General features: G+C 42.0%; 1 protein-coding gene across 2 annotated transcripts in view; it reads right to left on the bottom strand.

Annotated features, from left to right (window-relative positions):
• LOC147702325 (actin-related protein 2/3 complex subunit 1A-B-like) overlaps positions 1–15,549 on the bottom strand; it is a 262,621-nt gene that overhangs the window by 219,025 nt on the left and 28,047 nt on the right. For both annotated transcript variants that reach the window (XM_086928777.1, XM_086928778.1), the window contains exons 2-3: positions 5,350–5,437; positions 3,197–3,301 (exon numbers count right to left, since the gene is read on the bottom strand). In XM_086928777.1, the coding sequence (XP_086784903.1) occupies positions 3,197–3,301; positions 5,350–5,413 (169 nt within the window). In that variant the 5' untranslated portion in view covers positions 5,414–5,437. The remainder of the gene's footprint in view (positions 1–3,196; positions 3,302–5,349; positions 5,438–15,549) is intronic.

Consider the following 15,549-nt stretch of genomic DNA (forward strand, 5'->3'; position numbering starts at 1 on the left):
TGATCTGTGGGAGATGTTTGCCTTTATGGGGTTTCTGGTTCCTGGCCCCTCCCCTGTCCTTTCAGGTTCAGTTGGGGTTGGGGTATGGCTGTCTGTTCCTCCTGGTTAGTCTTTCCATCTTTCTGTGGCTGGTTTTCCTTTGGGTGCTCGACTGCTCCCTTATGGATCTTGGGGCCTGGTGGTTCGGCATTCGGGGGCTGTGTTCGTGCTTCCCCGGTGTTCTTGTGTGGGCCTTGCCCTTTGGGCTCTTGCGGCACCTCCCGGGCTGGGTGCTTGGGGGTTGTCGTGTGTCGGCTCTGTTATGGGCCGGGTACTTCTGGTTGTGGGGGTTGCTGGTGCCGGGTCAATGTTCCCCTCTTTCCTGGTTTGGTCTGGGTGGTCTTGCCCTTGGTTGGTTCTTTGGGTTTGTGCCTTTGCCCTGATGGCTGGCGCTCTCTTCTTTCCCTTTTGGGTTGCTCTCCGGTGCATCTGCCCGGTGGTGTTAGCCTCTGGTGGGCCACTTATCATCCTTCCTGTCGGTTTGTTTCAGGAGCTGTGTGGCCGTCTGTTGTTCCCCTCGTCATTTTGGGCCTTGTGTGTCCTGTTTGGCTGTGGGGGCTTTCCTTCTGTAGTTCCGGGATGTTGGTTGCTTTGGTTCTGTTTTCCTTCTGGGGCTTTGCATCTGGAGTCTCTTTGGGGAGCCTCCTGTTCGGCTTCATTTTCTTGGGCCTCGTCGCCTTTGTGGCATACTCCCTTCTGCTGGGCGGCTTGGGGTTCCCTTTTTTGTTGGCCTGTGTACTCTGTTTCTTGTTTCTCTGGTTGACTGCCTCCTTACTATCGCTGTCGCCTTCTGTTTTCCTTGGTCTAAGTTTCTGGTCCTTGGCTGTGTCCCTGTTGGCCTGCCTCTGGTTTGCTGGCCGGTTTGGCCACTGGAGGTCTTCTTCCTTGTGTGGCCTCCTCACTGTCCTTGTTGTTGGTGGCCTCTGTTTGTTTTGGTGTGGCATGTTCTCCCCCTTCCTTGCGGAAGGTGGGGGGGCTCCTGGGGTGTGCTGGTTGCACTCTGTGGGTTGTCCATGCATTCCTCTGTTTTCTTTTTCTGTCAGGAGATGATTGTCTCCATTTTGTCATGAATGGGACGAGGATAACGGGACCCGGAGTAATGAAGATTACCGGTAATTAATAGAGCATTTACCTGTAGTGACAGAGCATTTGCAAACTGCAAATGACTACATACGCTACTCTTTTAAAAATACAAATGCTGCTGCTGCGAAGCTCGTACCTTGTATGCGCCCGCAGGACCTGTGCCTGGGGGTGATGGGAGTGAGAGAGGGGTCGGGCAGAGCAGAAAATGAAAATGCTTTTACACATGCTACTTTTTTAAGAATATAAATGACGCTGTGAAGCCTGTTCTATGTAGGCGCCCACAGGACCTGTGTTGGGGCGGGTGTGTTGGGAATAAGGGTTGGGGTCGCGCAGAGGAGGAATGAGGAAGCATTGCTACTTGATTGAGAAAGGCCCCGTTTTTGCTCAGAGGGTGGGGGAGGCCTCATAATGGTAAGCAGGAGGGGGGAAGGCAAAAACAGCTTCAAGGAACATGCTGCTCCATGCAAAACAAAATAGAGGTGGTGCGGCTTAAAAACATTTGCTTACCCACGCTTCTGGTGTACACCCGTGTTATAAATAAAGCGCGGTATGTGCTCTGGGTAAAATAAAATGTTTTTTTTTTAAAGCAGGCGCTGTGTTAAAGATAAAGCACATGTGAGTTTTGAAAAACAATTAAACATTTTTAGCTATTCAATGGCCCCACGCGCCATACCGCTTCTTTTGCATGTTGGAAGCTGTATAACATAAGGAGTGCCCAGTGGTGTAAAAAAAAACTAATGTGGTTACCAGAGAGAGTGTCCTGCCTACAACAGCTATTAGGAGAAAGTAGTTTAAGCAAATAGTGCTCACCAACTAGATAAAGGAGCCCATGTAACAACACCAGTAAAAGATCCAGTCCTTATTGGAGGTTACAATTGCAGACAAGCCAGTACCAAGGAGGGACTACCATACCTATTGAGGATTGAAAAACAAAGATTTTTAAAGGACAGTACAAGGAGCCAATTGAAATGATTGGCGGGAAATGGGCGGCGTATCGATGCCATACTCAATACGGCATGGCTGGCAGAGCAGCGCATGGGCTGCCCAGACTCGACCTAAAAATTGTACCTAGTTTACTGGTTTGGATAGGTGCCCGGCTTATTGAGTTTCAAATTGGGATCCTTTACTTTCTGGATTGTTCTTTGGCGCTCAGTCATTCTCTTGTGTGATTTAACAAGATCTGTGTTAGTGGCAATAGCTGAAAATGTGGAAAAATGATCACCGTTCATTTACTATATCTTGAGCAACCAAAGTAAGTCAAAGGTTAAAACGCAAGGTTAAAATGTACACTGGATCACAAACAGTTCTTTAAAAAGATACTTGAGCGCTGCTGGAAAAGCCATTGGGAATTCTGCACTTAAAATACCAAATCCTACAAAGAACAGTAATTCTGGGACATGAAATTACAGCTGTATATCCACATAGAAATGGGGAAATACCTCATGTGATTACACACAATCAGGTAGATTTTTGTGCCATTCTTGGCTATTTTCCAGTAAGACATTTCGTCAGGGTATTCATAGCAAAAGCTAAATTCTTAATTCCTGAAATGATTTTTAAAACTACTTTACAAGAATTTGTCACAAAGAGATAAAGGCGCTGGGAAGGTAAATAACAACCATGAATTTCTAATCGTGTAAACCCCTCCCTGTTTCCTAGCTGCTAATACTGCTAGCTGCTAATGTATTCAGTTTCCTCTTCTCTCTTTCAATATTTGCTTTTTTAGGTGCCACTGCCTCCTACAATATATTTTAATTTGTGCTTATTACGATAGATCAATCTGTTATCCCTTCATAGGTAGTAGACACTAAGTACAATTGTAATGTGGCATGGAATAAAATAGATATTGAGACATTTTGTTGGTACTGCCCTAATGATTGAATACAGGCAGTGACAGTACCACACTTTTCTGGAGTTTTTAAAAACATGGCTGGCAGTGAGTTGCAGAAGAAGAACGTCTTTTATCTACCTGTTCTTTGCGACATAGATGAGTTTGCACAATATAAAAAACATTATATTATATTATCAATAAAGATCTACATGTTAGCAGGTAAGAAATAAAGCACAATCAAACCTGTAATAAGTCCATTATGCTCGCTGAGGTCATGGATTTTCTTCCACTGGTTGTCAGATTTCTGATAGATTTGCACAACATGACTATTTGGGCTGATGGCAATTTCTGTAATGAGAAACGCAGTTACTGCAGTATCTGATCACATGTCACTGTAATAAGGCCTACAGTACAACAATCGTGCACACTTGGTGCAGTCCGAAGCAAATATATACGCACTGACCAAATACATCCAGGTTTTCATCATACAATAATAATTAATATGGATTGCTTAATTTGAGCAGGTGGTTTCTGGTGCTCGGCACTGGCACTTAATTGTCAACACTGGTGCTTGTACCAGTCTGCCACATGGTGGTGCTGTCTGGCTAATTTAGAGGTGACCACAGCAACAGTTAATTATTAATTCAATCCACATAAAAGATGACTATTAACGGCCGCCCAATCCATTCTTATAGCTTTGGGTACCTGAAATAGTCCTAATTGTCACACTTGTAGGAGGAGTGAGATGGTTAGTAGTTCTTACTATCATTAGCAGTATGGCAGGGGCAATATGTGGTGTAAGCTGCAGTCGCTTCCTGACGAGATCCCCGGCACTTATTTTTTTTACAAATTAAGTACTCGTTGCGCAAAGAGTTAACTTGATATCTGCCTGATGTTGCATTAGTCCTATCGGTCTCTAAGTCCTCTATCTACTTCTAGAAGCAAGGTCCTCAGTAATCAAAACATACACTTTACAGTTAATAAATATTGCTACAAATAGAGTGGCTATAGTTAAAGGTTTCCCTTGTTCTTTCCCCCCACAATGAATACAATGCGCTAATATTTTCAATAATGTTGATATTTGTCACATTTTATAGTTTTCTTTATTAAAGTTTTCTTTTTCGAAGTAAGTATTCATTCATTAGTACTTATGCATTGTAATAAAATGAAATCAGTTTTTATGAAATATCTATGAACAAAAATGTAGGCTCACTTTCAAATACATATTTCAGTACGCAAAAAACGACATTACCTTTTTTTGTATTTTACTTTTGTTTACCTTTGACACACAGCACGTCGTTTCTGAATCTGTAATAGTTTACTGCTTGGATCCATATTCCATCCTAAATTTGTATTACCTATTTTATATTGCTGGGGAATGTGGCGAATAAGGCACAGAAACAAATTACTTTTGTGAGTAAAGGTTGCTTTCATCGAGACAGGATGATGCCAACATCAACTTTACAAAAGCTTTCTATCATCAAACAAACCATTAATCGCCTTCACTTGAAGTAAACAGAGATTCAACTCTACATCACTTCCTCCCCCTTAGTTTCTTAGATATTGCATTTTAAAGGCATGATTGATCAACGAATGCAATGTAAGCTCCAGCCCCGTGAGGAACACCGCCAAATGAAAGTTTGACCTCGACCATAGAGTGGCAATTTCTGCTTTAGGCCGTTGGGGCGCCTATCTCCTGTCTGCAAAAATTAAACAGGACAAACAGGTAAACTTTGAGACACGATGGGCTGGCTGGTCTTCCCTCTGGGTCAGGAACCGGAAGCTAAAAAGTTTGATCAGCTTCCCGAACATGTCACGTCACGACGCAGGGCTTCTCTGTCTACAGCTCTTCAGTGTCCTGGGACTGTTTGTTAAGTTTCAGCGTAGGCCGGTGACGCTACCTCGGTTGTTCCCAGTGCTTAACTTGTAAAAAATGAAGTGTCAGGGCCTGCTCGGAAGGCCACTGCAGCATGCACCACCGATAACTTGCCAGCGCTGCCAATGGCGGTACCTACATAACATCTAACCATCGCACCCCTACAAGTATGACAATTCAGACTATTTCAGGCCACACACAGCCATTACAATGGCCTGAGAGGCCAGTATTATTCATTTTCAATGCATATTGACTTAATAAACACTGTTGTTTTGCTCATCTCAAAATTTTAAAAAAAGACAGTGCCACCATGTGGTGGACTGTCAGTAGAGCCGCTGCTGACAATTAAGTGCCAGTGCCAAGTACCGGAAACCACCTGCACAAATTAAGCACTGCCCTATGAGTTTTCAAAAAGCAATGGATTGCTGAGGAAATTTCCCAGTTTCTACATGGGTCATCTCTCCTCTGGGTAAGAGATTTCCAGAGGCACAAGTACTTCTGTTTCTCAGATTGTACTCACGTGAGCGATCTTTGTTCCAAGCGTGGCAAGTGATGGGCTCGATCCCAAAGCTGTACAGGGACATGTCCAGGCAGCCACGGAGAAGAGGCTGAGAGAGAGAGAGAGAGAGAGAGAGAGAGAGAGAGAGAGAGAGAGAGATAGAGAGAGAGGGAGAGAGAGGTAGAAAGAACAAAATATTGTCTTTAAAACCTTTTTATATACTAGAGTTAGACACTTTCACCTTATGTTACAGTCAACCCCACATGGACAGACAAGCACCGCTGCCTTCTCATGCCTTCTAAAATGGAGAATATACATCGTTTTCTGTCTGGTTTTAGTCTGAGATCTCATGAAAAAAAAATGTTTATCATAACCTGGGATCGCGGTAACGGTGGGCTCTCCACATCTTTTTCATCCTAAGATTCTTCCTCCTGAAGCCGAAGCTCTCTTTTTGTGTGTACCAATGGCCCTCTTTTGTTGCTTACGTTGAACTCTTCCATCATAATGCCCGTGTTATGCACCTTGCTCTTTGTACTTTCCTGCATAAAATTCTATTTCTTTTACTACATTTATTAACGCGATTCCTCCAACTGTGCAGTACTGTTTAAATACTCATTATGTCCTATACCCATATATTGCATTGGTGATTCTCGAGATTTTTATATGCAATTCTGGACTCTCTTAAGTACTCTCTCTGTATGTTATGCACTAAAGCAAGGTACGCTTTGTGCGTTATAAAACAAGTTCACATTTAAAAAAATGCAATACAGACGCCCTATGTTTGTGAGACGAATACTTCATCACAAAAGTGACTGATATCCTGCCTGCCTTATAACAATATATAATGCACTTGTAATAAGACACACAGGATGTATGTCATGTTTGTGACAGAGTACCCATTTGCCACACTCTAAATCAGGCCAGGTGCAGTGGTTAATTTGTCAAAGAATGCGTGCCGGAAGCTCTTTTCGAAAGCTCGTTGCTGGCACAAAAAAATAGCGCACTACATGCCAAGGCTGGACAGTCATATAGCCATCTAGGGCCTCTTTAATGCACTATCAGGCCCTCCTTGCCTCCTTATCTCACTTTTGTAGGTTCCTGCTTTCTCACGTTGTAACAGTTTTCCCACCTTGATCTTCTTTTGTTGTTCCGATTTGTGTGCATTTTCACCTGTCTTACTCTCTTAAATAATTGATGCATAAAAATCCATGCCAGTCCCCAAAAATATGTGTCTGGTGACCCCCATCAGGGCTGGACTGGGAACCCAAAGCAGCCCTGGCATATTTTGTCAGACCAGCCCCCATACGGTGCATAGTGAGCGAGCTCAGCAAGCAAGTCCGACCACTACAAGGAGGTTTGAGGGGGGACTCCCCAAGAAAATTTGGGAAAAATTGTGTATTCTACAACACACATTTCATTATATATTCATTTGTATTATTTATCAAAGCAGTAAATGATGACCTTACAGTGCACCAGGATATGACATCTTTATTGGGGCTGTTCAATGATTCCCTCACTATCACCTTCCAAAAGTGCCCCTCATCTCTCCATAGCCCCTCTCTCACATGTATTTGGTTTGTTTTACAGCGCCTCTCATATCGGTATATGGTGTCAGAGCATTTTACATCACACAAGTTACAGAGACAATGAATCATACATGTGCACATCAGTGTATAGAAAATGTTACATAAGACAAAGGGGACTACAAGGTGCAGGATTCACGTCATCTATACTAGTAGCTTAATTTAAGAGTCCCTGGTCTTGGGAATCACCAACCCAGGATTCAGAATGTAACACAGGGGTTAGGGTTGACTTTACTAATAAAATGGATTTCTACTGAAACAAACCCTTTTTAGCTAAATTAGGATAAGGATAGACTAAGACTCTAGGAAAAAAACATAACTTTCTAATCTAGAGTATGATTGTAACTTATGAACTGCACGGTGACAAAAGAATATATGTGACAAAAACAGTAACCCAGTGGACTATGCACATAAAATACTGTTCTGTGATATGCATGGCACACGCTCTTTGCATCAGGCATATTAACCCTCTGCGCAACTTTAGATGAGTAAAAACTGCCACTAGACAAAATTCGGATCTTTCTCCATCAGGTACATTAATCACCAGAGTTATCTTGGCCCTTTTACTGTTGTCTTAAAACTGTTGGATAGACAAGGAATTCTGAAGTGCTTTTAAAACTGCTACACTGCTACAAAACCGCCCCCAGTAACAAAACCACCCCCCCCCCATCCAGCTTCCTGAGGAAATGCCCAAAGCTTGATCTGGCCAGTCCACCCTTGGTCTCCACCAGCAACAACCGGCTCAAAATGAGCACTGGCCAGGTTTCTATGCATCTGTTGACAAATTGCTATTTGCAAAGTTCCAATATACTGTATCACAAATTAGCCATTCCCCTGTTATTCTCAACATTTAAATGGAGCTGCTTGGTACTCGGAAACACTACACAGAATTCATTAGTTCACAGCCTGCCCATCCATACAGCACATTTTATGTCTAATTACCCACATCTGGTCAGAAATGAACTAATACATTAGACTACAAAGGGAAACCTCAAAATGCAAGCATATGCGCTGCGTGATACCAAAACTATGTAGTTCCAGCATTGTGAGATTGGCGTACACTGAACTACTGGCCTCTGCACTAGGTCTCGACAAAAAGTCGGTAACTCTGTTGTAAGTAGCATACAATTGGTAGTTACTCTTGTCATGTGAAATCCCTGTAATTGTGCTACAATGCCCAATTGGGTATCGACGTGCTGTTCTTTATAAATATTTCATGCAAATGCAACATCTGTAGTAAAAATGTTAAACAAATATATGGGTATAATATGAATAGTAGAGCAAGAGTGACTGTTGCACATGATGCTTACGCTTTTTGCTCCCTTTTATTAGTATGAAATGAACCTAAAATACAGAGCCAAATGCCATTTTGAGATTTCATATGATTAGGTGTTATTGCCGGTAATTTTCCCAAAATTCCATGTATTTGCACAAAAACAAATTAGACAGATTTTTCTACCACTACTCTGCATCATGCGTCGGCCTACAACTACATTCTGACACCAAAGTGTCATAGGGGAGGAAAGTAGGCTAAAGTTACCCCTGAATTACATCCATCCCACAGGTTACCACTACCCATGGATTTTATTTACAGTGGGCAAGCCATGATAGATTCCAAACGTGTTGTAGCCAAACACATTAGAACCTTTATCTGAAGAAATTCCTATACTTTGTATATAATTTCTTTTTAATGGTAGTATAAACCACGTCCACACAAGCGCTGAACAACAAAATAATAAGGAACACACTGTAAAGGAAACACCAGGAATCTACACCAGGGAAGTCACGAAAAAAAAGTAAGATACTGCATAGAAGGAAACCGAAACAATGAGGAGGAAGACAATAAAGAAAGAGGGCAGGTGGACAGGTAAACATATTTGTTCTCTAGCAAGGAAATGGAATGAAAGCAAGATTGGCAACATGGAGAGTAGACAAAAATGAGTATCCGAAGAGAGATGAAGGCCAGGAGCATTGACCAACATGAGTAACGGCAAGGGAGATGAAGCAACACACGGGTACCTTCAAATGTAATACAAAAACACTGAGGGAGAAGCCTGGAGTGAAAGGAAGACAATGAAGAGTGGGAATTGAAGAAGTAGGAGAACTAAAAATAGTTTGCAGTGGCTCTAAAGAGGAAGGAGTGAAAAGCATTAATCGAGTTGAGTCAAAAGTTCAGAAAACGGCCCATTTTCCAAATGTTTTCAAGCTGGAACCTGTTGTAGGAACATGAGAGGAGATGTGACTGGAGAAAGAAAGACGAGGACCCTATTACTGGCAGAGGTAGAAAGAGTGAAATGGCTGCAGGAAATAATACAGACAACTGGGAGGCACGCATGGGCAGGAAAGGGAAGGAAACAAGACGCGCCCGTCAGATGCGCTCTGTTGTGGGGGATTGGCGGAGCGAGGCGCTTGGGAAAGAGCAAGCAAGAGGAAAGCCAGATGGCGCCTAATTGCATGCTGTAAGGGTGCCGTGAGGAAAGCCAGATGGTGGCTGTGAGCATGCCCACACGCGTAACCGCAAGCTTTAGGCCACAAGCAAAAGCTTGTGGTTGGATTTCTAAAGCCCACTCACTAAATATCTCACCAGACCAGTGCATGCGCTGGCTCAGGCGAGACCGAAAAACCAATGCAACTACGTGACACTTTGCCAGACAAAGGCTAATAATCCAAGTGAGTCAAAACAGTGCTTAATTTGTAAAATAATAAGTGCCGGGGTCCAACAATTTGCTCAGAAGTCCAGAGGCAGCACAGAGTGCTGAATACCAAGACTGGGTAGTTTTGATTCCACCTTTAATCCACTACCAGATAATCCCTGCATATTCCCTCACTCTTATCGGTTCATGCTCACTCCGTTTGTCACTTTTTTCCTTCTTTCTCTTTCTCCTTTCTCTTCCTCCTTTTTTGCCCCTTGGGTGTTTTCACTCTCTTGCTCTGGGTCAACCTCTGACTGGTCTTCACAATTGGGTACTGGTGGCCTCACTTGCAGCCATCCGCTCAAATTAAGTTCTTGCTCTACCTCTCTTAAACCAGAAGTGACCTTAAACTAGGAACGAGTAACCACTGCAGTACTGATGTTAAGGGTCTGGAATAAAAGCCCTTCATAACTTCTTGTGGCACTTTCTCCAGCGCCTCCAGCCTCCCTGCACCTGCTATTTCCATGAATCTTCACACTACCTTGGTTGAATTAGTCACACAGGGATGCAAGACCCTGTTAAAGATCTGGTGCTCTGTAAGTGTGGAGGTCTCAAGGCACAAAAGTATGTTATCTGTCAATGGCATTGTCATGTTACACATTTGATGGATATAGTTTGTGCAGTGGAAGGCTCTCTTTTCAGATCATGGATCAGCTCACTTTTACGTGACAATCTCTCTCTCCCGACAAAACTTTGCCAATAAGATTTTGGACTTAGAATAGCATCTCACTAGTCATCTGTCTTCATTAACATTTCTAGAATGTTTGGAAACTCCTGTCCCATCATGGCTCTTGAGTACATTTTCTTTTCAAAATGTGTGCATGCATAGATGCGCTTTGTCTAATACTTGGCAAGAGTTGATTTTCTTATTGAACCAGCCACCCATACTGGCTGGTCTGACAACCATGCCACGGCCTTCAAGTTCCCTCTCCCTTCCCTGGGCATGATTAGTAAACTGTCTCATTTAGTCTTTAAGTCAGCTTGTAAAATACAAGATACTGAAGTACTTGTCAACCTAATCTCTTGGTCTCCTTGCTTAGTATTAGATGTTTCTACTTCCAAGGTACTGTTAAAACTCTTTGTTACTTGCCACCAGCATAGGTAAGTACTTATTCATTCATAACAAAACTGTCAAATCTTCTAGTCCAAGAGAGGGCATGAAGGCTAACCATTTCACAGCCCCAAACATCGATCACTGCATATATATCCCTGAGAACATTTTAGCTCTCTGAATACTACATTTTCCTAAAAGTATTTTTTTTCGAATTCTTTATGAATAAAGAAACCGTTCCATTCATTTTCTCCATTCAGGCCCCCCTTTCACAAACAAGAAATTCAATCTACATGGGTACTAATCAAAATCAGTCAGACAAAGGCCTTTGGGTTGGCTGCCCATACCAGTGCACTGGAGAACTTCAGCTTGTTGCTATTGCATGGATAGTGGAGAAAATACATGTTTGGCTCTCAACAGGCCTGATATCAGGATACATTTATAAAGCACAAGTATCATTTCCATAAATTTCTAGTAAACAAATGCACATCAATAAATACTCTTTGATGTTGGGCTCTAACTCCCCTGCCATTGAATGAATGAATGAATAACGGAACTTGTAAACCTCACCACGACCAGCGGTTTCCTGGCGCTGCTTGTAGCCAAAGAGCAAAAGGGAGGCTATTGCTCCCAAGTATCTGAAAGACCTGCCACCTGTGAGTGATTTTTAACTGGATGCAGCAAATGTCTGTCAGAATGTATGCTAAAGCTTAGTTTATAAGGTTGAATCAAAGAGGAAAGCCCTATGAGTAAGTAGGCATATAAGCTTTGTGGAAAAGACATAGGCCTTTGAATTACATTGTCTGAGGTCATTCTTAGTTGAGCAAACCAGGTGAACAGCTGAATTTTGTACTTTTTGAAGTTTATTGAGAAGTTCAAGAGTGAGTCTCAGGAAGAGACTATCACAGTAGATCAGGTTTGGTGGGTACTCATACAGATACTACAGTGGAGAGCATCTATTTTGTAAGTTACGGTAGGACTCAATGAGGGAGACCGAGCATGTGATGACTGAAACTGTACAAAGTATTGACCCGAGGATGCAGCGGGAGGTCGGAGTCTATAATGATGCCTAATGTGTTCACCTGGGGAGAGGGGCCAAGGCGTTGAGGCCAACACTCTTATTCCCAGTGATGCAGGCTGTTTCCAAGAACAGTTAGCTCGGTTTAAGTAGCATTGAGCTCTAAAAAGTTAAATGCCATCCAATGCTGAATGCCCTTCAAGCAGTCATGAAGTGCATTTGAAGAAGGTATTGAGTGTACGCATAAACGCACAATAATGTGCATGCAATGGCATAAGAGAACGTTTGCCAGTCTTAAGACTGAATTAGGGCAATCAAAAGAGAAGTGTACACATTAAAAAGTAGGGGGAATTGAGAAGAAAGGTGTAGGACTCCTGATGTTATCGGCAATTCATTAAAAAGAAAGGTACAGTGTTTACCCTTTGCATCCTGCCTTGAAAAAAAATGTAAGCCTCTTGTCTAGGTGTGCCGTACTAAGACTGCGGGCAGGTAGATTTTGAAAAGACTGTGACGGTGTTGCCTCATGCAAGGATGATGGAGCGCCAAATACGAACCAGGTATGGGCTAAAAGGAGGGCCACATTCAACTCCCATGAAGAGGTTTCCAATGTTACCATATGCAAGAGGACCAACAGCTGTAGATTTCACATGCAACTTCTGCTCAAGAGTGAACACTGTTCCACAGGAAGATATTGATGTCTAACAAACCTAGATAATTTCAAGGCAACTGTTAAACCTACTCCAACAAAAAACCTTCGCTGAGACACCCGTAAGCCTGTTATATGAAAACATCATGTGATGTTGGATAACTATATCGCCACCACAACCCCACAAGGCATCTGAACAACAGATTAACTCCTTTTGCATCTTTTCAGGACGAAAATATGTATACATGTGCATGTGTTGATATACAGTGGTACTAGTAGGAGAATTGCTGAAAACTGAAATGTGTGCGATTTCGATGTTACCCTCAACTTCTAAGCAAGATCCAACAGAAGCAATGTACTTTTCTATCTCTCAATGTTTCCACCAGTGAGCACATATTATAGAACATTAGGACCAGTGATAAAAGTTGGGAAAGGGGAATAGAATACGAAATAAAACGAGGCACAGAACTCCACACACTGCTTCCTCACTTCTGGGGCTAAGGAAGGCTGCAAGCTGTATTGGCTCTCTACAGCATATAAAGATGCCTTAAGAAACATGTCATTGGAACACTGAAATTAGGGAAATTATACACTTAAGTAATATCTCTGCACATCAACTATGTATGTTATGACATAGTCGTGGGAATTCCTGAAAGCATAGAGATAAACATACATACATGATTATCTTGTTGCAATATATGTATACGTTTACATCTCCCTATGGTAAAACAACTACCTTAGGCTCTGTCACTGTACACTGTCTTGTGAAAGGTTAATGTAGTTTCTGAGTGATTGTTGAAAACATGAATACATATGAAACATTATTAGCATCTTGAGATTCCCTACACTTATCTGTTTATATCCTAGAATTCTAATAATAATGCAGTGAGGACATCAACATTTTTATACATAAGAAACATGCTTTGATTGCAGTCTCGTTCCATTACAATAACATTTAATTGAAGATATAACCAAAGTCTTTAGAGGTTCAAAAAGAACGTGGTAGGCAAAGGTTTGTTTGCAAACTAGCCACAACTTTAGTATATGTCTCTGAGAATCAATATGTTCATAGTCCAGTCTTTAGGGGAAATAGATGCCTTGATGTTCGAAAACCAACATCCATGCAGCACGAATGGCCCAGTAAGAATGTCACCACCACTAGATTATACAGGCGTGAGTCTGTGGCCTACTGGGAATCATAACTAACAAAGGATTCTATTCTGTGGGAATATAGTTTTGTTTAGAGATGGGTCTTTAATTCCTTTTTGCATGCAGGATAGTAGGAACCAATCTTATGTTGCTGGAATTGTAATTCCACATTCCTGAGTGCATCGATGGAGAAGGCCTGCCTGTTGAACTTTTCTTTCATGCATTTCTTCATATCTAGTTTGACACTGCCTTCGCTCCAAGTTCAGTGCAGTCTGTTTGCAATGTTTCTTTCTCAGCCAGCAATTCAGGGGTGGAGGGGGTGTGTGGCTTGCGTGCCGAGGTGACATGGTGGACCCGATGTGAGCTCCGCACCGTCGCTGGACTCCGATGCACAGTTTGAGTCTCATTTCCCTGTTTTTCAGCTGTGGGTGACGGTCCTGCATTTATGATGATGCGGTGAGTCTCAATACCGCTTGTCAACAAGATTTCCGTCATTTCTGTGCCCGTACACCGTCGCGGCAATTTTCAACTCACAGAGACGCGAGCAGCCACCATTTTGGATCACAGCACTCGCATCTTTCTGCCGTTTTCAACTACGGTGGGGCGAAAATGCTTCCTGTCATCATGCCTGCATTTACAAGCTCCTCTGGGCACTAATTAGCACCCACAAGTATACAGTTTTTGCCAAAATATGATACTATTTTGTGGGAAGGGAGCAGCTCCTTTCTTTTTCTCTTTTCAAGTGAATTTAGCCTTGATTATTTTATGAGCTCAAGTTGAGGTTCACCTGTTGCTTTTGCTCACTGGAGGAACTTTAAATATGTGTTGCATACTGAGGGAAATATCGCTACCACTTCTTCATCATAATAAGGAATAATTTGTTTTTCACTGCACTTATTAGAAATTGTTCACTTTTGCTACAGCTCTCAAGGTGATTTCTTTTGTAAATCAACAATGGCTAACGATCTCCACATAGTCAGATCCTCTTCATCTGGTACAAAACCGAAAAGGCATAAAAACGATCCACTTTCTCCAATTCTTTCCTCACAGAATCCAGTTCTGGACTCTATCTTAGATGAAATTGATGGTATTCAACCCTTTATGTCCACTACAAATGAAAAGCTAAAACAAATTGAAGAGAGATGGTTTATTATGGAGGGAAAGGTACTGGAACTTGAACAAAGAGTTAGCGACATACAGGATATCTCTACAATGATTCCACTACTTGAACAAGAAATTCACAAGTTAAAAATCCACACCGAAGATCTTGAAAATCGCAACCAGAGAAATAATCTGCGCCTTTATAGACTTCCGGAGAATATTGAAGGTCCTGACATGGCAGCATTTCTACAGAAATTCCTTCCAGAGCTCCTGGATCTTCAGTCATCGTCAACCCCCTTCAACATACAAAGAGCACACCAGCTGGGTCGTCTTCATCCTACTGCTAACAAACCACGTGGAATCATAATGCCTTTCTTGGAATTCACAGAGCTTATGCACGTTTTGAAGGCTGTAAGACTTAAACGTCATCTTATCTGGTCAGGCCATAATATCTACACATCTTAAGATATTTCCAATGCAACAAACGCACAACGTAAATAATTTCTTGCTCTACGTCCTCAGATGAGACAGCTTAACATCCAATATGGAATTCTCCATCTGTGCCTTTGTAAAATTACACATGATGGGCGGTCACATTCCTTTGATGATCCGGATAAACGTAAACTCTTTCTTCATAATCTCTCCTCCCATGGCATGGATACTAATACTTGACTTCTCTTATATTTCAGGATCGCCAATTTGATTCTAAAAGTTTGCTTAGTTGATATTCTCTGACTGTTTTTTTCTCTTTTTATTCATGAGGCTCTCATTTTCTCTATTCCTTTTTATCTATTACTGTGGTCCGTGTCTTTCGGTGTCACTATGCTCCTCTTTTTTCGATCTTCCATCTGTTTACAGATCTGGATGTTAATCCTTGATCTGTTTACTTGCTTCTCCCTTCTGTTTCTTCTCTTTCTTTTCTCCTTTTTCTCCTTTCTATTATTATCGTTTCTTTTCACTTTCAGTTATGTTTTATAGTA

This window comes from Lissotriton vulgaris, chromosome 7, assembly GCF_964263255.1.
Source record: "Lissotriton vulgaris chromosome 7, aLisVul1.2, whole genome shotgun sequence".
Taxonomy (NCBI): domain Eukaryota; kingdom Metazoa; phylum Chordata; class Amphibia; order Caudata; family Salamandridae; genus Lissotriton; species Lissotriton vulgaris.